Source organism: Aphelocoma coerulescens, chromosome 7, assembly GCF_041296385.1.
Source record: "Aphelocoma coerulescens isolate FSJ_1873_10779 chromosome 7, UR_Acoe_1.0, whole genome shotgun sequence".
Taxonomy (NCBI): domain Eukaryota; kingdom Metazoa; phylum Chordata; class Aves; order Passeriformes; family Corvidae; genus Aphelocoma; species Aphelocoma coerulescens.
The window spans coordinates 8,460,854-8,488,121 of NC_091021.1; the positions used below are offsets into that span (position 1 = coordinate 8,460,854).

At 40.3% G+C, this 27,268-nt stretch overlaps 1 protein-coding gene across 3 annotated transcripts in view; it reads left to right on the forward strand.

The window, feature by feature from the left end:
* GLS (glutaminase) overlaps nt 1-27,268 on the forward strand; it is a 63,991-nt gene that overhangs the window by 33,388 nt on the left and 3,335 nt on the right. For 2 of the 3 annotated variants that reach the window (XM_069021995.1, XM_069021997.1), the window contains exons 11-17: nt 136-186; nt 2,602-2,778; nt 3,901-4,032; nt 5,468-5,560; nt 25,701-25,762; nt 26,662-26,738; nt 26,894-26,957. In XM_069021995.1, the coding sequence (XP_068878096.1) occupies nt 136-186; nt 2,602-2,778; nt 3,901-4,032; nt 5,468-5,560; nt 25,701-25,762; nt 26,662-26,738; nt 26,894-26,957 (656 nt within the window). Of the gene's footprint in view, nt 1-135; nt 187-2,601; nt 2,779-3,900; nt 4,033-5,467; nt 5,561-6,393; nt 9,566-25,700; nt 25,763-26,661; nt 26,739-26,893; nt 26,958-27,268 lie in introns of those variants that run through there. The other variant, XM_069021996.1, reaches the window with a different exon arrangement.

Genomic DNA, 27,268 nt, shown 5'->3' on the forward strand with positions numbered 1-27,268 from the left:
TAAATATATTATATTAAAATAAGCTTAATGCTTAGTATGCTGACAAAAATATAGCTTAATTTACGTCTTTCTAAAAGTGATACTTAAAAAAAAAAAAATAATTTTACCTAAAGAGTCTTTATTTTTCTTCCTCAGTGCTTTCCTGAAGGCACGGATATGGTTGCTATACTAGACTTCTATTTTCAGGTAACTGACTTTAAAATTGAGACTAACTATATACTTAGAATTGCTGTTATAGGCAGTAGAAGCTGATTTGTGCCTAGACATGGAGGCTTTAATGACTTGCAGTTAAATTTGTCAGCTTCTGTTAAACTCTGGAAATGACAGATGTGTGTTTGATGTATCCAGATTTGCTTTTGTTTAGGTGATGTACTCAGGTGTCTTTATTGCTAATACAAACTAGCAATAGTCTTTAAACCACTAGTAGAAGTTTAAAATGTCTTGTATTACTTCAGTGAGTTTGACAAAACATTTCTTCTTCTTTGGGTTGCTGCTTCTTATAGTGCTGTGGAGTACTTTAACCTCTGTGTGACTGGAGAATGCATGCTGAGCTGTAGGCTTGAGGGGAGTGGTACAAGGGAAGTAACGGCAATATCTCCTTCTTTTAGTTTAATTCAGTGAGTTTAACTTTGAGTAAAGGAATCTATATATATATATTTATTCTCCCCCTCCCCCATTTTTTTTCTTTTTGACTTTCAGCAAGTTGTTTGCAACTGTCACAAAATGAGAACTTGGCAAGTGTGAGGTATTTCCTCAGTAAGGGTTTCCTAATGTTTAAATGCTCACAACTTAGCCCTGCTGTGTAGAGTTCTCAAGAGGTAGTTCAAGTTGTGTTACTGATTCACTTCATCTGGGAGAGTTTAAAAAAAAAAAAAAATACAGAGTTCAGTTCTCAAAAACTGTTTTTGACTTGGAGACTTGCTGTTACTTATGCAAATCATAAGCCATTATTTTCAAAATGCAAATTTTACTCAAGTTTTTTGTGTTGGGATGCACCTGCTCTCTTTAGATCAGATGAGTGTTTGTGAAGTAAGATATGTGTGATTAGCTGTAGCTGACCTCTTGTTGAGTTAGAAACTAGGTACAAGCTAATAGTCTGCTCTGAACTTCCCTTGTGACTGAACAGAACGTGTAATTTATCTGAATTTACTGTGTAAACGTGCTTTTTAAATGCCTTGTATCCCACTGCCTGATAATGTGTTCCAAGTGAAAGCTATTCATAACTTAAGAAATGCTAAAGCTAACTTTTCTGATGTATTTTAATTTGGCCTAATTTTTGTGCATTCTGATCTCTGATTTAATGACCATGTGTCATTCTTTCTTTTTTCCCTTGAAAAATCCCCTTTTCACTCCATGCTCAGGAAAAGGATAGCTCATACACGAGCAGCATTTCTGTTTTCTTGTTAGGGTACAACGCTTAAGTTTCCAACACTCAGATTCTACTTAAAAGTCTAGTTGTTTCTTTTCTTTGGGTTTTCTGTAATGTTCCTTCCTCCCTTTTGTAACTGGGAACTTTCTGAGCAGGAATAAAGGTATTTGCCTATTATTTCTGTAAAGTGAGGATGGATTTTTTCTCAGATTAGAGAACTGAGGTACAAAATGCAGGTGCTTAAACTGAGAACCTAGAAACAATTTTTTTTTTCAAAGTAGGTGATATTATGTAATACTTCATATGTTTAAAACACGGTTGCCATTTTAGATGCGTCTCTGACAATCTCTTGATTTGCAACTCCAGTTGATTGGACTAGGATGTATTGAGTTTGGCACCCGGAAAATAAGAATTCCAGGTAGTAACTACTCATGCAAACGTGGCTTAGGTAACTTCATGAAGTATCATGTAATGACTGTTTGGCAAAAGCAAGAATACGAGCACTAGTTTGTTTAATTTTTAGAGCAGCATTTCAGCTTCAGGTTGAAACCAACTTATCTTTTGGTTTCTGCAGAAATGAGGCAGCATCAGGTGATGGCATCATATCACATTTCCTGATGTGTCACCAAAGTATGTATAGTCTGTACTGAAGCAGGGATCCTGGGAAAAACTATGGTGTGGTTGTATAATTACTATATAAAAAATTAAATATGAGAAAGGTGAAATAAGGCTGCATCAGCAGGAAGTGCTGGCATTAATACTTGCATGTGCTAGAATTTGCAGCTTTATATTGTACTTCTAATAATGTGTGGGATCTTCTAAGGCTTTAAAATGAAAAGAACCCACCACACAAAACAAGCTCAAATTGAAAAAAGCAGTCATTCTGTGGCTTTGCCATTTAAGCAGATGCAAAATACTGAGATTGTTTTACAGACTTCTTCCTCTGAAAGGAACATAAGGGGGGTGGGGGGAGGAATTGAGCAGAGACACTAACCCATAAAAATACTGTCCCCAGCTTTTAAAAGGGCTTACAAACACTGTCACTGGGATCTTTATAGTAGAAAGATTCAGACTGTATTAATTGATGCTACTAGTGTCATCTGTAACAAATGTATGCTACAGGTGATTTTGAGATGTTATTTTAATATTTCTGTATTTTGTTGATCCTGCTGTAGTTGGTCTTACTGTGCTAGAAGTACCAGTGCTTATAATCTCTATTTCTTTTCCATAAGCTTTGCTCAATAGAAGTAACATGTGAGTCAGCAAGTGTGATGGCAGCAACTCTGGCTAATGGTGGCTTTTGCCCAATCACTGGTGAGAGAGTCCTGAGTCCTGAAGCAGTCCGGAATACCTTGAGTTTGATGCATTCCTGTGGCATGTATGACTTTTCAGGGCAGTTTGCCTTCCATGTAAGTACTTTCCAAGTGTTAATTACAGCTGACCAAGAAGACTAGTCTGTGCTATTATTTTCTGTGTTCCAGGGGTTGCTTCCTTGTTTTTGAGGCAGAGGAGAGGGTGTTACATGAATTGTTTAGAAATTGAACACACTGTAAGGGAAAATCTCACCTAAGATTGGTGGCACTATTAGTGTCACATACCTTATAGCACTCTGCCTTCACATTTGGGAATCCTTTTCCTATCAAAACATGAATACTGTTCCTTAGGAAAGGCTGTTCATGAGAGAAACAGGTCATGATGCAGATGGAACTGAAAACATGGCTGCAGAAATCCTGCTGTATGGGAGTCAAGGATAGCAGAAAGCCTTTGCAGACAGTTGTTTTTTCTTCACTAGCTCAGGCTCAGAAATGGTCCTTATGTGTTGTAAAAATGGCTGTTATACACAGCACATGTACTGTGCTCCTGTTTTCTAGCAGTGTGTTCCATACATGTAAATATTTTGAGATGGACTGTATCTTATTTATACTTTTAGTACTCTGGTTTGAGCATTTTTAGTTTTTCCTTAGTGCATACACGTAAAAGTGGTTATGGTGGCGTTGTGTGACCTAAGAGTTGCTGCTTGGAGAGCTATGAGGATATGTGACATGTTAGTTCCTTCTGGAAAAAAGTAATGCCTTTGTTCAGATTGTAAATAAGTAGGTTATTGTATGATTTCATAGACTCTCTGCAATTTTCTTGTGGTTTTGTTTTTTGCCTTTTCCAGTCAAGATTTTTACAGCTTCATTCTACCACCTTGTTGTAAGCTGTTCATGAGACATACACTTGTGTACTACTGCTTAGTCATAGTTGCTTGTTTTATAATAGATTCAAATTATCTTTTTTCACAGTATTACTGGCTCACTGTATTCTGAGAGCAAATAGTTTTATAATTCTGAACCTCGGATTGTCACAAACTGCATCAGGTTATTGTTTATCTAAAAAGAGATAAGTAATAATGCTTTCCTAGCTTCAAGTGCCTTCCAGATACATGTTTTATAAATGCTACACAATAATCTTCAGGAAAATGCTGATGCACTGTGTTACAATAGTCAGGAACATCTGCAGAGGCCAGTAATTCTCTGATTATTCTATAGGTTGGTCTTCCTGCAAAATCTGGAGTTGCTGGTGGCATTCTTCTGGTTGTTCCTAACGTCATGGGCTTGATGTGCTGGTCACCTCCTTTGGACAAGATGGGCAACAGTGTTAAAGGAATTCACTTTTGTCATGTAAGCAGCATTGCCCTTGGGGTTTTTTGGTTGTTTGGGTTTTTTTGTGTTTTTTTTTTTTTTTCTTTTGCAGCTGATGTTTACGGAGTTTCAGTTGGCATAGCTGAGATCTAAGTGAATTAAATGGTGGTTTGTGATTGTTCCCTACATAACAAGTTTCATTGATTCAAGGGTGAAAGTCTAAGAATAGATATTTGCTTTTTAGTAATAAATAGCACTTGAATTCAGTGAGTGTTAAAATATGATGCCAGAAACGCTGGAGAAATCTGTTGTGGAAAAGCTTTGAAAAGGAACACTTCATGAAGTAACAGAAGTGCTGGATGCCAGTATATTGCATTAAAAACTGTAGAGCTCTATTTATAGACTTCTTTCCCTCTCTTGTCCTAAAGTGCAGTTTTCAAAACACTGGAAATGCAACTCTTATTTCATTGCAATAAAAGAAAAAGATTGTAATGAAATATTGCCGTTCTGATGTATTTTTAAACTGATTTTTGTAAACCATGTGACATAAAAGATGTCTTCATACATGATACTCAGCTGTTGGGCAGGCTCTTCCTAGCTTCATGTTGTGCCAGTGGATAGTCTGATGATAGCAACATTAGAAGCAGGAGAGATTTTGGGGAGGATTGTGTAATGATTAATAAACATCTTTTGTGGGAGAGGAGAATGCAAAAAATTTCTTCCTTTTTTCTCCCTAAAACTACCTTGTAATGAATGATTGCTTAATTATAAATGGGAGGTTGAGCAGCAGTTAAAACTTTTCATGCTTCTATTTATCTAACATTCGCACAGCTTCAAATTAAGATGTTACTAATTCTAGTTTAAGTACTTTAAATTTCATGTGAAATTGTGCTGGTAACTTAACTCTAAAATCCTGGAATAGCAGGCTAGGTGAAGATTTACTGCCTCAATTCTGCATTCCAATGAGACCTAAAAACTGATACATGATCATAGCATACAGTAACATGAATGTAACATTCACTTTTAAAAATAGAACAGCGTTGCCAAGTTTTGTAATTACAGCCTTTCATGCTGTAACTCAAACTGACTTAGGATCCATTATGTCACACATTTCCTTGTTTCATTCTTTGGACTGCAGTTTGATGTACTGGACTAGCCCAGGCTATTCTTTCTGCTCCTGAAATGTTCCATGCAGCTGGAGTAGGAATTTATTAAAATGGGTATTTTGCAAATTGCTCCTTGTTTCGTTCTTCTTTAGAAGGAGTTTAAAGGTATTATTAGAGCTTTATCATACAGTTGTGCAATGTTTAAAGGGCCTTACAGACATGGGTATTGATTTATTAAATCAACCTCTCTTCTTACTGGTTTAAGTTACTAGGATGTGATGCAAAATGTAAGGGGTAGTATTATTATTAACTTATATGCATTTGGCTATCATATGTAGACAATAATGCGTGTTCTTAAATATTTGCAGGATCTGGTTTCTTTGTGCAATTTCCATAACTACGATAATTTGAGACACTTTGCAAAAAAGCTTGATCCTCGCAGAGAAGGTGGTGATCAGCGGGTAAGTTACTGTCTGTGTTCAGTGAGTATTGCTCGTAGACTTCAGAAGAAATATGGAAGAGTTCTCCTCTAAATGCCAAACTGCTCAATGACATGTATTGCATCAAAGCTTTCAGATAACGCAGTTAGTGTACATTATTAGTGGACACTTGCCTGGGTGGACCACACTATCACAGGGTTTTTTGTAGTAGAATTTCATATTAGAGTTGTAACTCCATTTCATACAGTTCATCTCCCCTGCTAGATTAAGTAGATGGTATCTGATCTAAGTTGCAAAGAGTTTTACTGTACTGGTTGCCTTTAATAAAGACTTGACCAGCTGGTGGGCTTAGCCTTTCTGTTGGGTGCTGCAATGCAGGAGATCTGTTTAGCTTTATTTTCATGGGGCTATCTCTGACCCCACATGACCTGCTGAGAGTTGCACAGGCAGTGAATTCAGGCATGAATAGTGCTGCAGAGAAGAGCCTGTTACTTAGGGAGCAGTGTAAGCAGTCTCTGGGAATGAACTGAATCCACTCCAGCTACACAAAAGATACAAGTGTGAGGTGTTGAGATAAGGAAAACCTCTTTGTTTTCAATACCATTAATGTTTTGACTAAGACATGAAGATTTCAATAGGTGAAGTAGAATGATTTTAAAGTGCTTCTATTTGCATGTATACATCTAAAGAATACCCAGTTTTGAATTTGATTTTTTTATAAGTGGAAAAGAGAAACTAAGAGTTTATGTGAGGAGCTGAGAAACTTGAGTCTGTTAGCAATGACTGCAAGTATGGATTTTTTTTTTTTCCCTTCAAGTACACTAATAAATAATGTATGTTGCTTGAACAACTAGCATTCCTTTGGACCAATGGACTATGAGAATCTCCAGCAAGAACTTGCTTTAAAAGAAACAGTATGGAAAAAAGTGTCACCTGAATCAAACGAGGACATCTCCAGAACCGTAGTGTATAGAATGGAAGGTCGGGGAGAGCAGAACTAAACGAATGGGTTCTAGTTTCATTAAATTCTTCATTTTAAAAACCCTCAAGCATCTCTAGATTTAACTTTGGTTTGAATATTGTTTACCTGGTGTTTCATTTATATATACATTCTGTGTAAATTCTGTATGCTATACCAAAAAGATTGTCAAAGTTCAAGGGTGTGTGGGGAAAAAGCATGTGCAAACAACAAACCCAAAGCTGTAAACTGACTTTTGTAGTTACTTAGAACACGTTTAGTTTAAAAAAAAAGTAAAGGTAAATCTTAGTGTTTTTGAAGATATACCACAAAAGTGGTATATATCTGTTTATTTTTGTTTATATCTGAGAATTTTAAGTGTACAAACTTTTGAGGCTGAGGAAGAACTTGTGTCCACTGAGCAGGGTCAGCATGTAAAGATAGAATATTAATTAAAATATAAAATAGTGTTCAACAAAGTACACCAAATTCCTGAATTTCTAAATAATTGTATATTAAGTGGAGATGGGTTCTGAGTCATGTTAGTACCACATCAGGGTTTTTTTAATGTCAGCTTTCAAATTTGAACAGAAACAGACCCTTTGCATATGCCGTGCTAGTGAAGATTATTTTTTCTTTTAATCAGACCATTAATAATTACTAATGCTAATGTTGTAATAAAGAGAGCAAAAATGCCTGGGCCAGGAGTGGGAGAAGTAGGGAGGAGGAGGAAAAAAACCTGTCTTGTTTGCAAGTTAACTAATGCAGCGGAGAGATTTCTGACACAACTATTTTGAGTGTCTCTCTTGCTGCTTGTGCTGCCAGCTGGTAGTTATGACTCAGAAGTCTGCCTTACTAATAGTGCTGTGCTCCACCCTGGAAAGGAATGTAAGCAATCTGGGGTTTAGAGTGGTAACCAACTGAGCAGTGGGCAGGAAATATGTTCAGAGGGAAGCAGAGAGGTAGATCTTACTAGAACTGTTTACCGTTAACTTACTTTTCAACCATTAATGTGTGTGCATGTTTGTATATGAAGATGAGAGGTTTCACTTACTTACACATGAGCAAAATCTTGAGAACTTATCATTAACTGCTGCTTTTTGAAATGATTTTGAGTTTGCAGCTCTGTCAGCTTGCTGAGAAAGAGTGCTTGCATTTTTCTACAGGCAGCTGCATCTCTTAAGCTGCATAATTTGATAATTTGGGTATCCTGAGTAGGGTGTAGCTCCAAATGATATATTTAAGCTTCAGGTAGGCTCAAGAGGCAGTTCTGGATAGAGGTCAAAGACTTGCTAAATTCTTAACACTTGTAGGAATTAGATTCTTAATAATGCTAAAAATCTTAGAAAATCATTCTCTGTAAAGTTTTCTCCTTTATAAATTTGCAAATCATGTGATATATCCCATCCCTAGTACACATCACACAGAGTCCCAGTTTATCAAAATGGGGAAACTTGTCCAAGCAATGATAAATGGTATTAGCTGGTAGAGGATTCTAAGAGACAGTGACAATTCTGTAGTAACACCTTCACCTCTTCTCCCTGCTCCCTTCCCCAGTCCCTCTCCCTTTTTTCATCTAAAACTCCAAAATGTTGATAGGTGAGTTTTGCCTAATGGCAGAGTTAGTTTTTTCCTGTCCCTTTTTTGACCCATCTGGGTGTTTATGAGTTTAGGAAGATGCATAAAACAGAGCTTATGTTCTCTGAGAAAGCAAGCTGCTCTTAATTACTCTGTTTAGGTATTCTTAGTTTTGCATAAACATCTGAAAAAGCTCTGACTAAACCCTGAATAATCTTCATTTAGCAGAATATTGTAAAAGGATGGGCTTCCTGTCTTTGAAGCCTAGGATGAAAATATTTAAGCAAAACAACACAGAACATCAATTTTCAGTGAATTTGATGCTCTACTGGGATGAAGAGGTAAATCTGTGGTGCAGATGTCAGTAATAAGTGTCAGTCATGAATTGCTGAATAATAACTGTTTTATAATCTTATCTCTGATGATAAGGTTAGGTTTGTTAGTGCTTATCCTCAAAATAAAGGCAAAGTCTTGAATTACAAAAATGTCTTGCCTGTTTGAGGATTTTACAGTAAATTAGTAGCTACAGAGACATAAGAAGTATTCAGATCCCACAGAACTACTTTACCTGAAATGCTCTCAGTTGCAAGAGGGAACATAATGCGTCTGTGCTGCTAATGAAAAGTATTTACAGTGGTGACATGTTGCTGGATGCATTACGGATTTAACTAAAAATGGAAAAGGCAAGATGCAGGATTTGCTTGATCTGATTCTACCCACCTTGATTTTTAGTACTGTTTGAAGCCACTTCTAAAGATGTGGTTGAAGATAGCAGATTTTTCCACACACAAAACTTGTGGTAGAGTCAAGTCCTGCATGGGAAATACAAAAATAAGGAAACGACTAGGTCTTTAATATGCATAATAAGAATATTTAGAGTACAGCTTACACAGTCTTTAAATAAATAAATAAATATGTATATATATATATTACAGTTCTGTAATATATGCTTTTGAAGCCTGCCTCAGAATTGAAGGCAGCTTCTAGCTAGGAGGGGTCAGGAGGAGACTCCTCTGACCCAGCTGTTCTTTAACTTGCCCCCACTTGTAGTTTCTTGCCCTGGCCTGCCATGTGTGCAGAAGGCTCCTCTTCATGGCAGGGCAGCTGGGAGGCCGAGGCCAGGGCTGGGTGTGCCGAGAGGCGTCACCCACGATGGGCAGGTGGGAGAGGCCAAGGCCACAGAGTTTTAGTCATTCCATGTGTGAAGTCTGCAACGGTTTTAGTGTTCACCTGTGCTACAGTAATAGCAATTCTTGATATTCAAGCATTTTAGCTGTTTGTTTGTTTTTCTTTGTCAGCATCATTAACATTTCATTAGAAATGTAAATGCTTTTTAAAGTTTTATTTTAGCATTTGTGTTGTACCTTTTGGCTCAGTTGTTAAGTTACCTGTCTCGTTTTCCATTTTTCATTTGCATTGTATGTTATTTATGTATCTTGATTTCCAGCATGCTTATTTTTGTATTGTTTAATAAATTTATTTTAAGCTGATTTTTATTGTATTTTTTTTCTCTCAATGGAGAACAGATTTGTTCAAACACATTTTTTAGATTGAAATTGAGAATAGTGAGCACTCCGTTCTAGAAAAGATTCTGAAAAAGTAGGTGGAATAAGCAGATTTGGTTAAACCAGTCACTGAAAACTTCCTGAAGATTTTGTAAACATTTTGTGCAATAATCTAGTTATTTTTCTCTTTGAACTGATGTCTTAGAAAGTGGAAAGCAAAAATCAAAGAAGCAAAACTTTGTCACCGTGGCTTTTTAATAAAGAAGTCCTGGTGCAGTAGAATATTAACATCACTGTGTATTTTTCTGGTTCTGAAGATACTGATTCAGTCACATGGAAAATGTATGGTTAGTGGTGCCAGTGCCAGCATAGTGACTGCTGATCCCGAGCATTATGAAGGGAAAAATACAGCTTGTAATAAATCCTGTATAGCAAGGATGGGTCCAAATCCCACATTGTGTTGGTAGTGGTGGTGGGGCCTTCCTATACTGAGGATGGTCAGAATTGTTAATTTAGCTTTTCTGTAGACTGGTTTATAAGCTGAAGTTACTTGTTCTATGGTTGTAAAATTAGCTGTATGTTTATTATACGTAAAACCATCGCATATCAAAAGAGTTTGTTCTCTAAAAGTCATAAAGATGATGGAAGGAAAAAGAGTAGTAGGTACAAAGAAAGAGCCACAGGTGATGTACTGTAAAATTATTTTGCCTCTTATATTGTGGTTTTCAGCATGTATTTGTGTCAGAAGACCAGTGGGTGGGTAGATAAATAAAAAGGGAATGGATTCAGAGGAGGGTGGGTGGGAGGTGGGGGATGGATTATGTTGGTTTTTCATTGCTCTTTTATCTCTTGGTCTTGATACATACATGTCATTGATGCACAGTAATTTGTGAACAAAGGAATTAATTATGAGCGTAATTTATGTACGATGTTTTAGTATCCTAAACATTGTTTGTAGGCTTTTACTGACTTTTTTTTTTTTAAATTCTAAAAAGTATTTCTGTAGATTATTTGAAGGGAGCTCAGAATCAGTTATTGCAGTTAAAGAAGAAAAAACTTGTTTCAGCTGAGCTCATATTAGAAGGACTTGATGCACCTAATTATTTGCCTTCAGTGCAGAGTCTTGTTGAGGATTTGAGTCCACAAATGTCTGTAGTAGTTGGAGGGTTGGCAAGAGGCTTCAAATTGGGTAGAAATCTTAACTAAAGCTTTATTTTTTCATCATGCTGGCATCTTGTCTGTTCCACATTTGTCCAGTCTGGAAAGCGCATGACTAACTAATATATGTAAAGACACGGTTGAGTCATGCACAGCCCCATTTTCTTTCAGGAATTTGTGTCCCAGTATGTTGAATAATTTAAATAGTCTAAATTATTAAACTACCTACCTTGAATCAAGTGTGGTTTCTGATTTGCCATTTGCTCCTTCTGGAGAATGTTGTGTGCAAAACAGAAATGCCCTCTTTTCTTTTGATTTTCCTGTGAGTAGGAGTTAATTTTATTACTGGCATCTAATCCTGCTTTTGCAGACTTTTGGTATCACTTGGACACTGAGCATTTAAAAGGTTTTGCCAGACTTGAGTGGCACCGCTCTGCACATGGTTCAGCTACTCCTAAAAATGCCACGTGCGTTTCTTCTGCGCGTAGCAGGGGTACGTGATGCTCACATCTGAGGCTGCAGCTTAGCTGAATAAAGCCTAGAATGGAGTTGAGTGGCAGAAGTGTGGTGGGGGGAAGTTTGTTGGGTATTTTGTTTGTTGTTTTGTTTTTTTACCAGTTTAATTTAAACAGGACTTAACTGAGGCAATAAAGCTGTCACAGGTGCTTGACCGAGGACAAGGCAGGGGGATGTTTGGAGAATAATAGACACTTTGACACCTCAGCAGTAAGGCTGAGGAAGAAATGGGGTTGTAGGAAGGACGAGGGGAAAAGGAAGTAATTCTAGAATGTTTTCCTATCCTCAAAAATGTTCCAGCCAAGCATACTTTGATGTATTTTATGTGCTAGGCAGGCACGTGGAGCAGCATATCTGCTGGAAGGTGCTGCTTCCTGTTTTAGCTGCTGCTCTGCTCTGATTCTGACTCAGCTGGCACATAGCTGTGCCTTTACGTGGTTTTACAAATTCATGTGCACACTGTGAATTGGAAATTTATTTTCATATTGTATCTTTTCTTAAATCAGGTCAGATTTACTTAGCTAGATGCCGTTACTGTAACCTATCTGTATGAGATGCAGGAGGCACTAGTGACTGTAAGCAACCTGAGAAGGAAACCATGAGGTCACAGAAGCTGGGAGGGATCTCTGGAGATCTTACAGTCCAGCCTCCTGCTCAAAGAAGCATCTAGTGTCAGCTGGATCATGTTGCTCAGGGGCTTTGCCAGTCAAGTGTTGAAAACCTCCAGCGATGAGGTTTTGTCATCTGGCTGGGTGACTTATCCCAGTGCTTTAATGCTTTGATTGAAGAATTTTTTCCTAACCTACAATTGGAATTTTCCCCTTTGTAGCTTGTGATGGTGACTTCTGTCATTTCACTGAGCATGATGATTTTACCACCATGTTGTAATCTATTGGCTTTTAGGGAGTCCTTGAAGTAGCATAGGTAAAAATGGCTTTTGGTCAGCAGTAACTAGTATTTTCACTTCCTGCTGTATTTTTCCTGCTGGATTCTAAGTATTTTTCCATTATGTCATTGGAAATGAAGTGATTTAGGCACTTGAAAAGGCCATATTCCCTTTATTTTTCTGCTGAAGCCCAACAGGCTAAATGCAAATGTGGAAGTGTGTTATTTGCTGAGGGATGGCATGTTACTGTTAGGACCCCTTGTGATCAGAGCGCTTGTCAAAACAATGAACTGAGAACACAAGTGGAGTGATAGGAAGAGATAATGTTACTCATTTCCTGTTGATGTCATTCACTAGCCCAGCTTTTTCCTTGAGGCAGGCAACTTTATTGTTTGTTCAGGAATTACTCATGCAATAATCAGGGGGTTTTTTTTGGACTCATAGACCTGCCTTTGGTTATATGTGTGGCTTTTACTTTCTGAATGGAAAGTACATTTCACACTTCTTTTAAAGGACCTCTCTCTTAAATTTCTCCTACCTGTAATTATTGCAAGTCAAATAATTAAAATGTAGTGTTGATCTGAGAATAAAGTTTCAGTTAAACATGTTTTAAAAAATCCCCACTCATGCCATTGCAGAGCAGGATTAAGAATTATGATTGAGGACATAGAGAAGCAGGCTTAACCAGCTGAGTACGTTTTGTCCCATATACCAGGCTGATGGGGAGTAATATGACTGTTTGCAGTGTTTAAAGATAAAAGCAGGGAGGCAGAAGATTTGATTAAGCTAATAAATATTTCCAAAATGAGGAAAACCAGGGAAGGAATGCATAGCCTAAAAATTAGAAGAAGATTTATAGCAACTTGGTCCTAGTATTTAGAAGGATCCTTCACAGCAAGAGTAGACTGCAAGCATCTGGTAAGATTTCCCCATTCTGCTTTCAACCGGTAGGGTGGAGTCAGTCTGTTTGTAGTGCAGGTGCCTTATGTCCTTTGAGAGCAAAATCCTTTCTTTTGGGAATAATTCCAGTTCCAAGTCTTGTATTTAAGAGTAAACTGTCACCCACAATTTGTGAAGTGCCTACAGGCTAGAAAGTGGGAGCATTGCCCCACTCTACTCTGTTGTGTGGGTGGGTATCAGTGTGTCAATAGGTCCTTGAAAAGGCAGACATCCTTTTGTCCTGTCTGCTTAACACAGCTCTTGTCACTAAAGCACCCATCAGCATTCCACTTGATTCATGTGACTGTTGTTGATCCCAGTCCTTTGGTCCCAAATCTTGCACTGTTAGTGATGTCTATATCCATTACTTCAAAGGCTCTTGTTTTTTTTTTTTCCTGCACCCAGGATCAATGGCTTTTCATTCATTCCTCTTTTTAAGGTTTCTGTATATATTCCCTACTCTCTTTGTTGCAGAACTGGTAGCAGGGGGTTAGTCTTTGAAAAGGCTGAAAAGGAACTACCAAAGTAGGTATCACGACATCTGTGATAGTTTACTGCAAGAATTGTTTTACCATTTTTGAACTTCCAGCCATCATTATTTACTGACAAAATGTTTCATTGCTGATGAGAAATGCTGAAAAAGTTTGATAGTGGAGTAAGTGAAACTCTTTGAGCAGGTCATTTTTCTTACATAACTTGGATGCTTTGGACATGGCAGCAACACTGAAGTGTTGCCATCCAAGCTGCTGATGGCAAATGCATGCCACCTAGAAATGAAAATTTGCTTTGTCTTTGTCTCGTGACTTGAAGGGTCTAAGTCTTTATGCTTTAAATCTTTCACTTGATCTAGTAAACTTTTTGTTGAAGTGCTTAATTGACCTACCATTCCTTTGTGATACTGTTCATGGCCAACAATGCAGCAGTAACACCTTTGGTCATCCATGACAGGAGCCAGGTTGGATTTTTCTGTGACTGACTCCCTCTTGTTAATTCACGGTTCTGTGGAACTGCCTGATTCACTATTACTCACTACTGCTATTCTAACTTAGCTTTCCTTATTAGGTGTTCAAAAACCTTTCTTGCTGGCGCAGTTTATGAGTTTATGGATATCCATGAAAGGTCTTTTAAAAAATAAACCCCAAAACCAAGAAAGTGGAATCAACCAACTTTAGCTCTTAAGTCTAGTGAAGGTTGATTAAATGCTTAGTTGATATTTTGGAGGTCTTTTCACTGATGTGCTTAATTCTGTTATTTCTAAAAGCAAAAAGTGTGATAATTCATTGGTACCAGAAGAAATTAGAAACAGCAGGTGGAAGCAAGCATGGCCATGCTCACTGTAATCTAGTGAAGGCAGCTTTGGTACTCAGTTTTCTCTCTTCTTCCCAGTATTTATACCTTCTGAAATCAACATAATCATCCCCAAAATTTAGGGATGGGGATGGGTATACCCTATGAAGCAGAGGATAAGACATCTGTCAGAAATTGTTAGTGAGTAGCTCTTGAGATCAGCTCCTCTTATGTCCAGGCTCTTCTGTTTGTGCAGGCACACATGTGCATGGGCAGGGAAGCTCTCCAGTCACATTATTATCATCTGAGCACTGCTGAAGCTTCAGCACTGGGTACTGTAAGGCCTTCTGTGTTGAAATACTTAAGATGATCTGTTGTTCCGGGATATCTGTGACAGCAATATTGGCTGGGTCCATCCTAGTACCTGTTCTTGACGCTTCATACCAGGCAGTTTTTCCTGAAAGTTTCTTCCAACTACAGATTCCTGGGATCTAATACTGATGGAGTCAGTTGGTCTGAATCTTGAGCTCTGATTTCTGTGGGAATTTCTTCTGTGTACCCCTTGAACCCAGTTCATCATTAGTTGGTTTTATCTGCTAGAAAGGAGAAATACAAACCTAGTTTGCTTCCCACAACATTTCCTGCTGTCCTGCTCCTGATGGTGGCACTGGAAAGGAGAAGCTGCCCCATCCACACACCCTGGGCGTTCTTAAGATACTATGTAATATTTGCTAGTTAAATAGGGTTGGAATTCCCTGATTCCTGGGGGAGAGGCTTGTATGCAAGGATCCAATTACACTTTGCTTTGTGTGACCCACTTTCCACCTTTGGAGATCATGTTCTGGAGTCAGGATTAGTGAATGGTTGTTTCTTCTGCCTCCATCAGGGGAGGCAGAGGCAGGAGTGGGGCAGTTCAGGAACATGGCTGGCCAGAATAGCCTTGGCTCACCCTGTGGGGTTTGCACATCTCGGGAGTGGAATAGATGGGCATGAGCTTTCTGAAAGAATCTCAGTTACTGAAGGTAAGTAGATGTTTCACTTACTCTAGTAAACATTTTTTAAAATTACTTAACTTAATTCATCGTAATTAAATAGTCTTACCTGTAATTTAAACAGCATCAGTTTACTAATACTTCAGAATTAATCAATATTCAGAACTGTAAATAACAAGGCATTGCAAATTCCCAGTGTGTGTTGCCATGAAACAAGGTCTCTGCTTCCGTCACTTGCCCTCATCAAGGGCTGTTCTGTATTTCAGGCACTTGAGTAAAACCAAACATAGCATGAAGCAGACTACAGTTGCGGAATCACAAACTATATTGGAAAGATAGATTATTTCAAATTTCATTTACAAGATTCTAAATCTCATTTAGCATTTAAAAATTAGAATAATTAAATGTAATAATCTCTGAGCATGCATTGGCTGAATTAATTGCAGAACTGAGCTCAGTCCTACCTATGGCTCTTGCTTTGTTCTGTATGAGTCAAAGGATATTTTTGGACACTTGAAGAGCTTGCACCTCCTGCCTGATAGTGTTCAGGGTGAATTCACAGGTAGAGAGATGATGTGTTGAGGAATACCAGTGTTACAAACTCCTTCCAGAAATTTGTGTCCGCTTGATGGCCATCTTATGAGCAAGAGGTTGGTGTTGGAAGAGATGAATTCTGTCTTTCATGGCTCCAAATGTGATTGGAGGAAAAGTACATCCTGCTCACAGTTACTGCTTCCTGTGTCCTTAAGCTCTTTCCATTTTATGTAAACTAGTACAGTAACAGAAAAAAAAAGAGACAAAGACTTATGGTATTGTGCTCGTTGTTAGTAAGTATCATTTTTAGATGTTTTTGAATACCTCCATTAATTTAAAGTATTTTGACAAAAAAAAGGACTTCAGGCAGAGATGGACAAGGAAATGCAGGTTACTGTAACATGTGGTATCAATACTCTTAATTATTTGCAATTTTGGGTGGCATAATCCAGTACTTATCTTGAAAAGGTTTGAATCAGAGGGAGATATGAATGGTAGAAATCCATTTGATGCCCGTGGGTGGAAGAGGGGAACAAACCACCTCTGCTCAGCCTTCTCTCCAGGAAAGCTGCACTTCTCCTTTAGCAGCCTTAGCCCATCTGTTTGCCAGTAAAGCAGGCTGACAGCTCTTCTTAGGCTGGAGAAAGGGTCCTGGTGTCAAGAGAAATTTTTGGTGTATATATTTGGTTTATTTATTTCTTACATTCAGCTGCATGCACGGCTTCTGTGACAAGTTCCAAGACTGAGCTACTGGTGCAGGCTTGTTTGAATGTTCCTGTATCTGAACTGAACCCAGTCAAAACTCCTTGCTCTGTTTTTGGATTTTAAATAGACGCTTTCAGGACCATTGAAAAGAATTTTTTTTGTTAGTGTCTACCAGCTAGTTCAAAAATGTAGGAAGTCAGAAGGAGAAAATGACTAGCTTTATTCTAAAAGATTGGGTTTGGATTTGAAGCAGTGTGAGTAGTTGAATTGCAAGAAGACATTTAAATGCCTACTGGGATTTTGGCCAGCTTTAAGTAAAAATAATAACTAACCGGTGTGCTGGCTTGCCTGAGGGTTTTGCAGCTCTGGCAGTGCAGTTGGTTTAGAGCTGCTTTGTGTTTGGATACATGAAAATACAGCCTCTTGTGTGGCTGCAGTCTAGACATCACTCATGGGAGAAGCAGCTTTTGGTATATGCATGGGTTGTGTTTGAGCAGGGCTGCTGGAAACTGGAGGGAGGAATAAATAGACGTTTTGTTAGTCTGTTAGTTTGCTATCAACAGCACAACCTATATGGATAATAGATGTGCAAAAGGCATTTCAAGTTAATTCCACCAGGGAGACTCCAGAAATAAACTCCGTGGTAGCAGCTTTGAGTCCAAAAATAAACGCTGCACCCACGGCTCGTAAGACTGAAGGAGCTGGGTATCGTCCTCTGTCCCCAGCTGTGAAGAGGGAGGACCTTGCACCATCTAGAGGAAAAGAAAGGATAGTCCAAGGGTTAGAAAAGGGACTGGGGAAGAAAACCTGACAAAATCTTGTTTCCTGTATTAGTTTTAAAACATGGCAGAGTAGATATTGGCAGATTCTAAAGTTATTTTTGCACTTTTGTCACATTACATGGGGAAACAAGGATCAGTAGTGCAGAAAATAGCCTAAGAGGTGGTGGAAGTCATCAAGAAGAAATTAAAGTTTTATGTAACAACTAGCCTTGTCTGTATTTATAAATGTATTAATATTTTAATGTGTGTAGGTATATGCATTAATTTATTCACACATCTGCTAATTATTTATAGTGTAATGGGAACAAAGACTCTTTCAAGGAATTCTACCTTTAGAATTTCTTACGACCCTTGTATTTGTTTGAAGTCAGGGTGGGAGGCTCTGTCAGTATTGGGTTTCTGTAGAGGTACATGGGGTGATTTGATCACTTGCTGAAAGCCTTACTTTTTGTGTGCTTCAGGAAGTTATTTAGAGAAATTACCTCTTCTTGTGTAACTGAGTTTTCTGTGGAATAAGGTAATGCTGAGGCTTAATCCAGAGGCTGCTTTGAGTGCCTTCAAGGACTGTCCATCCCTAAAAATATTCATGAACAGAACCTCACTGGCAAGCTCTGAGGCTACTTCAGAGCCAGCCCTTGCCTGGGTGGTCACCTAAACTAGTCTGGGATTCATTTAGTGAATAAAATATGACACTTAAGTCTGGGAGCTGTGTCCTGGCAGGTGGCTGGCAATGGAGTGGGGCAGACAGGTCAGGTCCTGGCTGTGAAATGGAGGTGATGCTTGGCTGGGCTTGGAGGGCTTAGAGCTTGGTTGGGTATTTGTCTGTAGTTCGGTCTTAGTTTTTACTTTGAAAAGTAAGTAGTTTACTTACCCTTAGGTAATAGGTTCTACTTTATTTCATGGGAAACAAAGCAGAAGCTCAATTGCAAGAACAGGCTGAGATTTCTTTCCCTACGAAGTACAACTTCATATTGAACAATGGTATTTTAAAGTAAAATTATGGCTGTCTCTTTTAGACCTGAGGAGTCTGAATTTTTTTCCCAACAATAGCCTTGTATGTGGACACTGGAGAGTAGATTCCAGGTTACTGAAAATTAAATGTAAATACAAACCTGGCCTGTTTGTAAAACAAGTGATCCTTCTGAACATACAGATACCTGTGTTCCACTCTCAGATCCAGCCCCGGTTTATTTTTGTCCTTTTAGGGACTACTACCTGCATCCTAGTTTCGAAGTTGAAACTCCAAAATTCATTTTGGGCAGGTTTGAGGGGCTTTTTTTCTGTTTGTTTTTACTTTATTTTGAAACCCTACATGCTGGGAAAAAGCTGTCTAAAGGCCGTGCTTCAGCGTAGGTGAGCTACAAGTTCAGTGTGTAAAAGCTGGATGACTAAATTGTTTACTTTGTGCTCTAGATTTACTTTTCGTGGTATCTGTTGGTCAGCACTGCTGTTTCAGAGTTTATATTGGCATCTTGGGTTTCAAGAATTGTTTTCCTTTGATAAAACAAGCATCTAAAAATCCGCAGTTCTTCCGAAGAGCAGGAGGAGGGATTGCTTTTTGCTGCAAGCCCCGATGACCTGCATCAGGGGACCAGCTTTAGGAAAAGCAGCTGAACAGTGCTACTGTGAAAGTGGATTCCTGTTGATTTTGGAGCTTTTATTGCTTTGTGCAGTCGCTTGTAGCTCACATAAACTCTGCTCCTGCCTTCCTTGTCAGGCCCTGGGCGTTTGCAGAGGCCATGGGAATAGGCAGAGCACGGAGCAGTCGGTCTGTCCCCTCTGTGCATTGCTAATCCCCGTTCACTGGACGAGTGCTCACCTTGGGCAGCTTAACAGTCTATTTCTGCGTTTCCGAGTTAAAGCCGCGCTGAGCCGGATCAGCTGTGCCGTGTGCTGTGAACAATGGATGGAGAGCCGGCGTGTGCGGGGCTCCTGGGCTCGTGTGTCCCCTGCCAGTGGGCTGCGGGAAAGCACGGAGCCTCCTGGCTGGAACGATGTGCTGCCGGGATGCGCTGTTTGGAAATGCCACCTGGCAGATTTTCCGTGTAAATAGGGAGCTGCGGAGCTGTGCTGTGTCACCCTCGGCGTGGGCGCAGGTGCCCCAGGGAGGCAGGCAGGGTGTCATACGTGCAGATGAGCTGTGCTCAGCGCCGCTGGGGGTCAGTGGCACGGAGAAGTGTGCCTTGGGGACACTTCCAGACAAGCTGGGCTGATTTCCCTGGTGTGCTCTGTGCTGGTGAAGAGCTGCAGGACTGCATTCTGATTGCTGTGCAGCCCTCCTAGGGCTGGGAGCCTCTCAGGAGCCTGGGGAGCACATAGCCCAGAGCCCTGCTTGTCTGGGACCCATTCTGAGATCCCAGTGCATCAGGCCCTGGGGTTGGTGTGATAGTCACCTGTCATTAGGGAAGTCAGGAGCTGAATTTAAATCCCAGGTTATCTCTACAGCTCTGTGCTGTGCAGGGGAACTTTTAAAACTTGGTTATTCAAGCCAGTTGGCCAGATGGGCAGGGTTCCCCAGAAGGAAACATCCTATCCCATTTTAAGCACAAAAAGTGGGATTTGAGAGAAGAGCGTGGTGCATGTTCTCTCAGCTAGCTCTACTCTCTCTTTTTAACTCCTTTTGTTCTATTTGAAAGTCTCCTCTGAGCACACTTGGTCTGGTGCACAGTAAAGGTCAGATACAGCAATGTTCCTGAGAAACAATATCCATTCAAACCTTTTTTCCTCAATATTTTGAACATCTCTTCAGAAGTCTAACCTGGGGCATCATCCCTAAATATCATGGAAAGAGCATTGGAAGGTTTAGGGGAGTTGTTTATTTATCCTTGTTTGTATTGCCTTGAGCAGCACTATTATAAACTATAGGGCTTGACTGTATTGCTCAGCCACCTGGAGAAATGTAAAGTTGGAAGTAATAATTTTTTTTCAGAATTTAATTCTGTAATGTTTTCAAAGAAATTGGAGAGGAATTGCAGAGTATTTTCAGGAAACAGAGCACAGTAGGAAATTGAAATCCAGATTCACTGACCTTTTTAGCTAAGAGCTTCTCATGGAATTAATCCAGCTTTGAGCTAAATTAATTTTTTCTGAAGGATTTGCTTTCCGTACGTGTACAGCTGTTTGGCTTTTCTCTCCTGAGCCAAGTGCAGTGCGGGGCAGAGGCTCTCCCTGCCGTGCTGGAGGCATTGCAGCCATAGCAGAGCAGGACAGAGCCCTGTGGTGACAGGGACACATGGGCAGGGACAGAGCACAGCACTGGTGTGCTCAGCTGCTTGGGTTTGGCTCCTACTCGAGGTGTGCTTGTTCTGCATTGATGATGAAGGCAGTGGGCAGAAGGTGTCAGGCCACTCTCCCTTCACCACGAGACCGTAGCAGTTCATTTCTCTCTCTGGGCCTGCATTTCCCGTCTTAGTGCCAATAGCAATGTCAGTGTGCTCTCTGTGAAGGGTTTGGAGAGGTCTTCTGTGGATGGCGTTAGAGCCGGGCAGTGACAGATGTGCTTTTCTTCAGTTTTAAAAAAATCCTCTAAACTGGTCTCTGTTAAGATCTCAGTCTTGTGTGGGCATTTGCTATTAGCCATCATGAGATTATTTAAGTAAGTCTGGATTTGGGTCTGCAGCTCAAGTAAGGAAAGACTGTTTTGTTACCAATACTCCACCAAGGCAATTCCCACATTCCAGCCAAGCCTTTCAGATCAGTTAGATGTGTTGACATTTCACTTGCAATAAGTAACTTCATCATATTAATACTGAAGTTAATTTTTTCTTTTTTTCATTAAGTTTTTCCAGTTGGTACACTGAGAAATTGAAAACCACCCCAAAAGCTCTCATGTCATGCCCAAGTCGCTTGTACTTGCAGAGAAGGGGGGCACAGCCTGCACTTGCTGTGTGCTGGGCCACGTGCTCCCTGCTGCAGTTCCTGTGCATCTGTTCACGTCAGCACTGCTGCTTGAAGGAGACTTCTTTGAAACTTGCAGCATAACCAGGCTCAGGAGATATTTAAAATAACAGTGATAGGAAAGCTTTGGACGAGGAGTCGCTTTGACACTGAGTTTCCTGTTGTAACTGTCAGTGCTGTAGCTCCCTGTAGCAGTTTGTCCATTTGGGGTTTTTGGATGGTGTTTTTTCCCTTTTGTTTTTTGCCTTTTTGTCCCCCGTGTTTATCTGAAATATCTGCTGCAGCGCTGTGACTTCCTGCCGCTCTGAAGTCCAGCTGTTTCCTTCCTTTGACATGACCTCAGTGCAGTTCTTGAGCAGCAACAGTCTTGATTTTTCTTTCTCGAGCTGCTCACATCCTCACCCAGAGACTCAAAGAACCATTAGTTGGAGAGGTACCTCTGGAGGTGTTGGTCATTTGGCCACCGCCGATGTGAAGCAGGACTTGAATCCTTCATAGCTTTTTCCAGCTGAGTCCAGGACCTCTAACACCTACTAACCTGACAGTGAAACTGTGTTTCTGATTTTTGCTGTTGAGTGACATGAGTACTTCTGAGGAACCTTTCCTTGCTGGTTTCACTGCCTGGATAACGAGGATTATACCCAGTGCTCAGGAAGGAGTGCTGTACAAAGAGGGTCTAATTGTAGCTGAGTGAGCAGTGCTCTGTATTGTTGGCATGGTGAGAAGAGAGCTGCCAAGTTCCTCTGCTTCAGTGCACGCAGGTTTTCTCTCCTGATTGACAAAAGGTGGAACAGTTCTGGTCTGGGTTTGATCCTGCCATGCAGCTGTATGGCAGTGTGTGACCCCTCCAGCTCATGTAAAGCAAAGGGACCCCATCCCTTCTCCTTTTATTAAATTTTCATAGTTAGGGAAGTACGTGCAGTAGGAAAAGGTCATTCATGGCTGTTGGGTTGAAGGGGAACTTTGTTTCTAAACATTAGGGAAGCTTGTGTTCACCAGTACAGTTATCGAAACACCAACACAGAATGTTCATGAACCACTTGGTGAGAAACTCACTGACAGTGTCTCTAAACACTTAAATTAGTTGCCTTGTGCCCTACTTAGTTTGAATGGATAGAGCTCATCTGTCATCTTCACTATTTTTTTCTCCCCTACAGTTAAAAATCCCCAAATCGTATGTTTGCTGCTGCCACTTTGGAGTTTCTTTTGCCTTTTGATGTTTTTTGCAATGAACCTGTTATTTCAAGCTAGTACACTGTGAGTTTTGGGTAGAGAATTTGTACTTGACTTTGTGGCAGCCTAAGTGAGATTCTGCACAGATACAAAGCTTATGGCAGCAAGTGCTGCTCACATAGTGGGTTTTTCTCACTGTAAATGATAACCTCTTACATGATGATTTAGTATGTATGCTGCTTAGATGAATATTCTCTTGAAAACTAAGGAAGACCCATAAGATGCTTGTGGAGATGGTATATTCTTACTTAGAGTTCAAAATGAATTTTGTATTTGCAGATTCACTTTTTATGTGAACTCAGTAGATCTTCTGTTGTTTATGGCTGCCTTCTTAGCAATTTCATTTCATACTTTATAAAATCTGTTAATTTTTTGGCCTGGACTATGCTGCTGTTACAGCAGAGTGCAGTTATGGGGTTCAAGGTGTGTTTTGTTGGTAGCAAATCCAGTCTAATTCTTCCATAAAAATCATTAAAGTCTCTCTAGAAGCTGGAGGAAGTTGTCCCAAGAGGATTTTTTCAGCTATGATGGCCACACTTGGCTTGTTCTAGCTTGAGTTCATCTTTGACCAGCTTTGGGTAATTACTCTGCTAATAGTTGTCCTGCTTAATTTGTTGGATTTCTCCTGCTTTTTGTATCCCATTACTTTTTAGTATTGGACAGGGAGCAAATTTCCTTCTGAGCTAAACAAGCAGAGATCTTTTTGTCTGGACTTGTATTTCTTTTTGTTTTGATCTGTCAAGCAGTTCAGTTTTATAGTAAAGTAACGTTTGATTTTACTTGATTTATCTTAAGGAAGGAGCAGCTTTGACCTCTCCCAGATTGCTGAGAGACATGATCTAAGGTGATTGTGTTACAAAGCCTCAGGAATCTCCGAATTACATTTTGTCACGTCATTATAGAAAACAAAAATCGCTTTTTAGCAAAATGTTCAGCTGAATCCAGGATTCTGGGTTCTGACTGCACTTGGAAAGTTGTTTTTTGAAGAGAGGAATGTGTGCTATTTTTATTTTATTACTTTAATATATATTTGCATTTCCCAGAAACATCAAGAAGCCCAGCCAAAATGGTCAGTTGCCTCTGAAATGGTTTTTATGAAAGACAGTGTGTCCTTTGCTCATCCCAGATCCTGAAAAGGGAGAGTATTCAGCACCTGTAGGACCTGCAACATGGGAGTGCTGCCAGCCCAGTCTGCCTGGGGGGCCCCAGCAGCTTCTCCTCCCCGAGAAGAGCTCCTGAATCACCTCGATGAAATGTAGAGATTATCAAACGAAATTCCCCTTTCACACCTGCATTTAATCTGCAGCCTGGTGCCTGTAACAGATGCTGTCTCTGTTAGAGGGTTTGGTATTTCAGCGTGGCTGTGGTGTTTCCTATGGAAAGCCCGGGGAGTGTGGTTGGGTGGTTGCTGCCCTGAGCTGGCCTTGCTGATGCAAGTCCATGTGTCTGTGACACTGCAGCAGCAGACCCCAGCCCTGCAGGCTGCTCCCAGGAGCTCATTCCCGTGCTCCTGCAGCCCTGCTGCTGAGCCAGGGCTGGAGAGGGGCTGAGCCCAGCATGGGGAGCTGCCTCTGGGGCAGGAGGGCTCAGCTGGGGTGGCTGGCTCTGCCTCCGGAGCAGGGCCCTGCTGACCTGCTGAGGAGTCTTGGTCACTGGTTTGGCTTTTGGCAGAAACTCCAAACAAAAAAATCTTTGTGGGAGGAATAGAATCACTCAAGGCCTGTCCTCTGTAACACTGGTGAGGAGGGTCTGAGGCGTGATGTCAGGTTTGCTACAGTTCAAGGTGTTGCGGGGTCAGAGCTGAGAGAGCCTGACCAGGGTCCCAGCCTTTGGAGCCAGTCAGGTTTAGGGACAGCCATGGGGGGCAGAGCCCCCTGAGAAAGGAGGGAGTCCTACAGATCTTAAGCCTTACAGCCCTCATGATGCAAACTGAAAAGGAGCTGCAGGAGTTTGTGGGTGCTGGAGTGAGGGTGGCTCTGTGTTCCCTTTGTATTTCCATCCTGGCCTTTGTGCCTCCTCTTCTTTATGCTTCGGTCTCTCCTTGCGTCAGTGCATATTTGAGGTGTAAAAAACAACAAGCAATTCCATGGCTTGGGTTTAGAAGAGGCGCAGATGTTGGCTCGTCTGTGGCCCTGTGAAAATATGCCAGTGTTCTTGCAGAAATCTGTGGGAGACTTGCTTGTGGGTGGGGAGTTTTCATTCTGTTCATTTCTCCTCCTTGTTGCAGAAGGTCAGTGCAGCATCAGCTCCCTCCTTTATCTCTGTTGCTTGGCTGGTGGCAGTGACAGAGCTTTGTAGACTCAGAAAGCAAAGCAGCATTTAGAAAGTTTACTGGAAGTTACTGTGAAATGGTGCCTAGAAGTGACTATGTCAGTTTATGAAAGAAGCTGATGTGGGATGCTTAAAACCATCTAGCTTGTCATTTTTGGCTCTTGTTAAAACCTGCAGAATTGTTATAGCCAGGATGTATTAAAAATATGCATGGGACAAGGTTGGTATAGCCTGACAGTATCATTTCTTACTAGAGTAATTAATACAGCTGAGAAAAAGCACTATGTACCTGAGACTTTACCTGTATCATGCTTTAAGCCCATATTTATCTAAAAAGATCCAACTTTGTCTGCCTGGAAACCTTGGTTATTATGTAACAGAATTGCTTAAAACAGTTTATTTGAGGAAAGTCTGTATGTTGGATGTATGCAAGGATAATCTGTAATATGTAGAAAAAAGGTATCATCTCTTCTCTTCTGCCGACATAGATTTCTCCTGGCATTAGGAATCTTTGCAGTTAATAATAATAATAAAAAAAAAATCTTACTGTTCCAGAATGAGTTTGCTTTATAAAGGAGTTAATGGTTTTAGAAGTTGTGCAGTGTGATGCTGTCTGTGCAATTCAATACTTTTGTTACTGGGCAACTGAAGAGAGAAATACAGTTTGCCCATAGAGCAAGGCTCATATTTTTTACCACAATAGAGCAGAAATTAATTTGTTTTAGTTCTTTTACTGTCCTTAATGACTTCAGCCTTGGAAAGACAGACCATGCAGTACTGGTAGCAAAGCAAGCTGTACTGCAAAACGTGGTCAGGCACGAACAATTAACAAGTTCATAAACACTGGACCAACTGGCCCTGCTGGGTTTTCTTTTTGAGGAAAGAAGATCAGTAAACTGGAACTTAATCTTTCTTTGTAGGTGAAATCTGTGATAAATCTGCTGTTTGCTGCCTACACAGGGGACGTTTCTGCACTCCGGAGGTAAAAATCATTGGGGGTTTGGGAACAGGATGCTGCTTGTTTGGTTCCTGCCTGTTGTTGATTTAGGAACATGTACATGCACTGTGTCTGTGTGGGGGACATGGAGCTGCATGAGCTAGAGATTATGTTCACCCAAAACCCAACCATCAAAAAAAGTACCCTCACACTATCTTAAATCCCACTGTGTTCCATTTCTTTGGATCACAGTAAAATAATTTCTTTAACCAATTTTTTTATAGTACTGGCAGAAAATCCTACCTGTACTCTCACCTGCTTTAATACTCAATTCTGAAAGTGCCACAAAAATTCAGGTTGGAAAATGTACATGGTTATTGAACAGGTTAGGACATCAGCTTTGCTTTTTAAATCTGGAAGAGAATCTAGCAAAATTTGAAGTAATAATGGTAGGAGACTAAATAAACATTAATTTGGCTAGAATATATCTAAATATAGTTAGTGGGTGGAAAATGTGTATAGTTCAACTCTGCTCTCCCATGGCACGGTAGTGTGAAGGAAGAACTCTCCCAATCCCTTAATGCTGCTCAGGATTTTCAGACTTGGGAGACTTCCTGGGATTTTCTCATCTGGTATAAATTTCCTTTGCCTTATGTAGCTTAGCTTGTCTGTGTACCATTTTAAATGAGGTGTGTTGACTGTTAATGTTTCCTGCAAAGATGCTTTATTTTTCTTCATGACAACTAAAGAGCAGAAAGAAAGAGGCACTAACGTGGTTTTTAGAGCCAAAGCCCCTTTCATGATCAGCAAAGATCCGATGTGCTCGTGGTGCTGCTTACATCCTCTTGTGGCAGAGCGATACCGTTCCATGCTAGTTTAGTAACGTGCTTTAATTATGGAAGACTTGTCTCTGCAATCTCTTTTATTTTATTTTGTTTTTTAAGGTTTGCTCTGTCAGGAATGGATATGGAGCAAAGAGACTACGACTCACGGACAGCCCTGCATGTGGCGGCTGCAGAAGGTACTGTCTCCTCACACAGCATTTGCTGTCTGTCTGCCTGTGGGAGGGGGCCAGCTTGCTTTAGAACATCTTTGCTGTCTCTGTGTGTCTGCTTTTGTCTGTACATACATGGATATATAGAAGTACGTGCACTCACAAAACTGCTTTTCCTGTAGGACATGTGGATGTTGTTAAGTTTCTGCTGGAAGCGTGCAAAGTGAATCCTTTCCCCAAAGACAGGTGAGTGTATTTATTGCTGCTTTGGAGGAAAGATGCTCCAGTAGTCCCTGTGAGGAGGAGGTGCCTGTCAAATAAGAGTGGAATGTATTAAGCCAGTCCACTGAAGTGGGGGGAAGGGGATCCTACTGATTCTCTGTAGGTTCTGCAGACTGAGCAGGAATAAAAAATGAACCGCTAAGCCCTTTTTCAAATAATTTCATTATTTGAAAGGTTATGCTCAGCTTAATGAGGTAGTTCCACAGTTACTGAACTGAGTGTGGTCTGTGTGCTGAACTATTAATGCAGTATGTAAAGAGCTGGATTTGTGGTGC